This window comes from Sceloporus undulatus, chromosome 3, assembly GCF_019175285.1.
Source record: "Sceloporus undulatus isolate JIND9_A2432 ecotype Alabama chromosome 3, SceUnd_v1.1, whole genome shotgun sequence".
Taxonomy (NCBI): Eukaryota; Metazoa; Chordata; class Lepidosauria; order Squamata; family Phrynosomatidae; genus Sceloporus; species Sceloporus undulatus.
The window spans coordinates 42689485-42696390 of NC_056524.1; the positions used below are offsets into that span (position 1 = coordinate 42689485).

Here is a 6906-nt window from a genome sequence, read left to right on the forward strand (position 1 = left end):
GTGAACATGAAAGTAACTCACTTTCTTTACCCTGTAGTATGACATGAAGAACCGCTGCAGATTTCTCAATCGCACCAAATATGAAGATCTACACTTTAAAGATCTGTTTGTGGGAAACAAAATTACAATCTACTCTCGACACCTCAATTTGGTTGACTATGGGGATCAATACACTGCCCGCATGTTGGGGAGTAGCAAAGAAAGGTGAGAACCAAGCTTGGAATATTTTTTTAAAGGAACTAGTTACTTATTACTTTGATCACTCAACAACACATTATTGTTATAATGGTTCAGAAAGGTAACTTGCTGAGTTGCTCAATACTAACAAGTTATTAGAAGAAAATATGCACTGGTTTTCCTAAGTGACCAACTGAGACACTGCATATTGTATATTTTGAGAAGAATGCAAAATACATTACACAGCAATCCTTTCTTGTAACCCTACCTCCTAAACTCCCATTCTCCAACTTGGGCCCAAAAGAGACAGGCCAGGCATGAGGCTGTGCTGGCACCATTTGCTGGTGCCGTGTGGCAACCACATGCACCCAGTTCTGATCTGGGAGTAGTATATAAGGTATACATCTCATCAAACTGAAAGTGACAGGTGCCCCATCCCTTTTTATAGGTGTAGTGGTATGACTGTTGAACTACGACTCTGGAGACCAGGGTTTGATTCCCAGCTGGGCCATAAAACCTTCGACAAATTGTACTCTCTTAGCCTCAGGGGAAGGGAATGCTATAGCTTTCCAGAAGAGTGCTCTAAGTAATTAACAAAACTACAGATCTCAGGATTCTGTAAGCTACTATGTCAAGAGTATATCAAACTGCTATAATTGAGGAGTACTGATAACACCCTAAATTTGGATCCAACACATTAATTACATAAAACACACACACACACGGAAAAGGCACAATTAAAACAAATATGAAAAATTCAGCAGCAGGTGTAAAATTTTAAACCAGATGACAGACTAATTCCTTCAATAGTGAAAAAAAATAAAGAGTTGCTGAAATAACATAAAAAAAGATCTTGCCCTGAAAGCATCTCTGGGAAGCATTCTGCATAGGGTTTCAATTCAAGGTGACCCTAAAGTGAATTTATCGTGAGATATTTTTTTTTTGGGGGGGGGGGCAAGATTTATTCAGAGGAGATTTGCCCTTCTCCTCTAAAGTACAGGAGAGAAACTAGCAATGCAATCCATTTGTGAGATTTCCCCTCGCCCCAACATTTGTCTTGCTCCAAAATGACCCCAAATGATTTCTGGGGGTGTTGAGGCATTTCAGCTATATTTGAGTCCCCTAAGGGGTAGTATGCAGTATGAGACCCTCCAAGGTCTCCTGAGCAGCTAATGTGGCCTCCAGCCTTCCACAGTTGCTCATTCCTGCTTTACAGGAAAAGGAAGGTGTCTTTTCACCATTGAATTAAGTAGCCACATTTCTTGTGAATTTTATTTGCATTGAAATAACCTAATTAAATTAAAACCTCCCCACCAAGTTGATTTTAATTCAAAAATCTTTTTTAATATCATAGCTTGTCCAACACTGTTTTAATCTCGCTGTAACCCTGCATTATTTTTCTTTTGAATATGTACAAATATTTCCACCGTTGCTAAATGGATTTGTAATTGGTTGTCCGGCTGAACCCAAAGGGTGCTCAACAATGGTTCCTTTTCATCCTGGAGAGGATGAAGAAGTGACCAGTGGGGTGCCACAGGGTTCTGTCCTGGGCCTAGTGCTATTCTACATCTTTATCAGTGACTTGGATGACAGAATTAGGGGCATACTTATCAAATTTGCAGATGATACCAGATTAGGAGAAGTAGCTAACACCCCAGAGGACAGGATCAAAATTCAAAATGACCTGAATAAACTGAAAAGCTGGGCCAAAGCTAACAAAATGATATTCAACACAGAAAAATGTAAGGTACTGCATTTAGTGAAGAAAAATGAAAAGTATAGATATAGGATGGGGAACACCTGGCTTAAGGAGACTACATGTGAAAGGTATCTAGGAGTCCAAGTAGACCACAAGTTGAACATGAGTCAACAGTGTGATGAGGCAGCTGAAAAGGCCAATGCGATTTTAGGCTGCATCAATAAAAGTACAGTGTCTAGATCAAGTGAAGTAATAGTGCCACTGTATTCTGCTTTGGTCAGGCCCCACCTGAAATATTGTGTCCAGTTCTGGGTACCACAGTTTTAAAAGGATGTGGAGAAACTGGCGCGTGTCCAAAGGAGGGTGACTAAAATGGTGAAGGGTCTGGAAACCATGCCCTATGAGGAATGACTTAGGGAGCTGTGGATGTTTAGCCTGGAGAAGAGAAAGCTAAAAGGTGATATGATAGCCCTGTTTAAATATTTGAAGGAATGTCATATTGAGGGAGCAAGCCTGTTTTCTGTTCCTCCAGAGAACAGAACACGGAGCAATGGATGCAAGCTACAGGAAAAGAGATTCCACCTCAACATCAGAAGGAACTTCCTGACAGTAAGGGCTGTTCAACAGTGGAACACACTCCCTCGGAGTGGGGTGGAGTCTCCTTCCTTAGAGGTCTTCAAACAGAGGCTGGATGGCCACCTGTCGGGGATGCTTTGATTGAGATTTCTTGCATGGCAGGGGGTTGGACTGGATGGCCCTTGCGGTCCCTTCCAACTCTACGATTCTATGATTCTATGAAATGCCAACTGACTGTAGTCTGGCTTAGCTGAGGAAATATTTATGCACCCTCCTTGTTGCCCTTGCTAAATGTCCATTGTTAATTTGTGAGCTGCTGCAGCATCCCTCAGAAGCAAAAACAGGTGCCTCCAGCCCGCCCTTTTGGGGCAGTCTGTCAAGCCACTAAGAAAACATATCCGTCCTTCCTCCCCCACCCTTCATTTCTCTTGCAATGGAAAAATACAATAAGATGCTCTCAATTATAAGCAAAAGCACCAGAGAACCCAAAAATCTAGGAGTCGCAAATTAGAGAGGAGGGACTAATCTCTTGTACCCCTATAAAAAGGGGCGGACCACCTGTCACTTTCAGTTTGATGAGAAATACCCCTTATAAATTACTTCTGGGCCACTGCTGCAAGCCTGAATCGGGTCTCTGGAAGACGCGGGCTCAGCTCAGCTTCCAGCTGCATTCAGGGCATAGATCATCAGAACGCTACACCATGAATGCGGCTGGAATCTGCGCCATTTGGCCCATGTGTTTTGGGCCTTTTACAGCACACCAGTATATCTAGTAATGAGCAGATGGTTCATTCTTTTTCACTGGAAAGCAGGGAACTAGAGCCATGGCTGTTGTAGGCAAAAATAAATGTATTGTTTGTTACTCTAAAAAGTAACTAGTAATACAAGTTACTCCTTAGAAAATAGTTACCTTCCAGCTCTGGGTGAGAAGATACAATTTCTAAAAACATTATATTTTCATTTTCAAATGTATAAACTATGGCCAGACTGTTGGTAGTGATGGGTAGTGTTTTTCTTCCATCAGAGAGAGAGAGAGAGAGCGTATCTGTACTTTATTACATAAGGGGAGAGGGAAAATATACCATTTTTCCATGATGGATTTTTAAAAATTTAAGAATGAAAGATTAGATTAGTCTCAGGTAAAAATGAGTAGTGAAGAATTAAAAGGGGAGAGTTTTGGTTGTTTTTATGGATGGCTGTCAAAGCAGTTTACAGCCAGAGTACAGAAAAGAACTATAGTCTTTTCTTGCCCTTAGTGGCTTGTAATTATCAGCCACATTTCTACTTTATCCTTCCACAGGGAGTGGGCAGGACAAGTTGCAGGTGGTTAGCTGTTGCCAGTATTGTGAATTTACTGAACCAGGCTATATAGCAAGGTAAAGCAGTTGTGGCCTCCAGATATTGCTGGAATTTTACTCCCTAATCAGCATATCCAATGGTGTAGGATTGCAGGAAGTAGAGTACAACAAAATTGGGATGACTCACAGGTTAGGCTAGTTTTTCTACCTCTCAACCACCAAAATATTAGTGGCAAACTCCTAACAGTTATGAGTCTTATGGTTATCATCTGGTAGCTTGCCTGCATTTATGCCATCCTCCACATTGACATAAAAGATAGTTTAAATTTGTGGCAGAACTATACATACTGCTTTGAAAGCTGTACTGTGTTGTGGAATTGCAGTATAATTTTTTCGTCAGTGTCTAAAAAGGGTTTCACAAGGAAAAAACAGTAATATCTCTGCGGTAGAACCTGGATTTCTATATTTGGGGAGTTACATTGGTTCAGCAGCAATTTCATTACAATGCAACAAACTGGTCTCTTCTGAAGTCATGAACTTGTGCTAATATAAGTGAGACACTGCACACATATGACTTAGTATATATGATAACTAAAGATAAGGGACACTGGTATCAAGATGGCACTCACAGCATGCAAAATATCCCTTTAGACTCTTATAATTACTTTCATGCATACAGATGCTACAAGATCTGCTGGAACATGCTCATTCTAGATACGAGCAGCATCACTCCTGGGGTAGATGTGTCAGTGATACTGTGGCCAAAATGTCTGTAGCTGAGAACTTTTTGTTGCTGATTCCACTTTCATTATTTAGATCTTAAGGTGAAATTACTTCTACATGGAGGATTTAATTGGTATGGTAATATTATCTTATAACTGCATCTATGAGGGAAGAAATCTAATAAGTCATATTTTGATACCTTTTTCTACTTTGTTATTATTCTTCCTTAGAACCTTGGCTTTATTAAAGCCTGATACTGCACTTAAACTTGGAGAAGTCATCGATATTATGATTAATTCTGGTTTTACAATAACTAAGGCCAAAATGATGCAACTTACAAGGTAAAGCTCCAGTAGTGGGGATATACTGAAATTCATGTTACACTTTAAAATTCTTGTTACTTGTTCACAAAGAAGAATCCCTGAAAGGAACTATACTTACCTTAAGTGGGTGGCTACTCCCAATCTATGCCTCTTTTTTCAGTCAACGCTAAGTTAAAGCATTTCATCAGCATTTCCCAACTTACAAAGAAGCCTGCAGAATGCCACTAAGTCTAGAACCTGTTTTCTAGAGTGACCAGTCAGATGTCTCTGGGAAATCCACAGGCAACATAGGAGGGCAATAGTCCTTTCCCACAGTTACTTTCCAGCAAATCTCTTGATTTGTTGTTATGTTCCTTCAAGTTGACTTTGACTTATGATGATATCATAGGATTTGGGGCGGAATATTTATTCAGAGAATAAATTATTCAGCCACTGCCTTCTTATGAGGCTGAGAGAAATGGGAAAAGGCAAGAAGAAATAGGAGAAACTGGGTGTGACTATACAGAGACAAAAGAAAATATGGAAATATCAGAAGAAACACCGTCTCAATTTTACAATTTCATTTGAAACAACCAGCCATAACTGCAACTACATGCATATTCTGATAATAAATACATCTTTTTCAGGGCAGAAGCAATTGATTTTCATGCAGACCATCAAGCTAAGCCTTATTACAAGTAGGTATACATTTCGGTGTATAAAACTATTGAACTTACTGAAATTGATTAATTGTTATTTTTGCTTTATTGATTATGGGATATTTACACTATTGCACTGATAGTATTGTATGGTATTGTATTGATATAGAGGGGTCTAAAGAGACTTGTAGGATTGGCTTACTCCATCATCCTGAAGAGAGCAAGGAGCAATAAGAACTACCACACACTGACCTTAGGTTGGGTTATGACATCAGCAAGAGCAGTATTGTGATCCTCAGAAGCATCAGCAATTGGATATTTGCTAATTCGGCTTTTAGAGCCTTAACCCATTTGGGACTAGGTTGTTTGAAGAACTGCCTGAATACACATGATTGTGCCCAGGCCTTAAGATGTGTCTTGAGGCCCTGTTTGGGCCTATCTGATAACAGATACTAGAGACAAGGCATTTTCAGGGACACCTCACATTTTTTAAAACTTTCTCTCAAAATAGGTAGGCATAGTTCCACCTATACTGGCTTTTTAGCAGATCTTTAAAATTTAATGGTTCAGTTTTCTTGAGGAATTGGGTGCTGGGTTTTAAAGTTTGCTCTTTTTAGTTCAGAATAGGGTCACTTTATATGCATTTTGAAATATCTTTTATGCTTCTAATGCATAAAAGCTGCTACGTAAGGCTAGATATAAATAATATATAAAGCTGCTATGAAAGCTGCATATACATTTCTTCAATATTAATAGATTATTTAGCAGTTGATATTGTCCTGTAATAACTGGGCAAATGGGAAGAGACAGTAAGCCATGGATTGATTGATTGACTGTCCTGTATCCTATCCTGTATCTGATAGACAGCCTGCTTTGGATATAGAAAATCACAGAATCAATCTCTGCCTCTCCAGTGAAAAAAACTGGGTTGCAGGTGAGGTGAAACATACCTGCTTATGCTTCTGGACCAGCTGTTTTTGGACTCCAGTTCACATCAGTCCAGCCTTTTATGAGCAGTGTGGTGGTGGTTGAGTGAATGGCAGTGCAGCAAGATAAGAATGGGTACAGAGTTTCCACACCTAATGTAGAAAAGAATCTAACCGAATACAGAACAGTTTCCTTTGGGGCTGCTGCCAAAATAATATTGTGGTGTTTTTAACACTCGAGGCTTTTAGAAAGCGTATTTATTTAATTCACCCTATATCATGAGAATCTTAAGAAAGTGTACAATAAAATCAGTTTAACCAATTTAAAATCTTTTAAAAAGTTAAAAGACTAAAAGCATATTAAACAAATTGACAGTTTAAAATAACACATTTTAAACTTGGTTAAAACAGTTGAAAACAATTTAAAACCATTAACATATGCAAATTAGGAAAATCAGTTGGGAAAAACCAATTCCCACCAGGCAATGTAAGAGGGAGAAGAAGAAATCCCTGGAAGTACAGATTAAAAATAAGGCTAGGAGTCAC

At 39.3% G+C, this 6906-nt stretch overlaps 1 protein-coding gene across 1 annotated transcript in view; it reads left to right on the plus strand.

The window, feature by feature from the left end:
* LOC121925237 (nucleoside diphosphate kinase 7-like) overlaps positions 1-6906 on the plus strand; it is a 98777-nt gene that overhangs the window by 9244 nt on the left and 82627 nt on the right. The window contains exons 2-5 of the mRNA XM_042457121.1: positions 38-204; positions 4704-4814; positions 5423-5473; positions 6298-6373. Coding sequence (XP_042313055.1) covers positions 38-204; positions 4704-4814; positions 5423-5473; positions 6298-6373 — 405 coding nt within the window. The remainder of the gene's footprint in view (positions 1-37; positions 205-4703; positions 4815-5422; positions 5474-6297; positions 6374-6906) is intronic.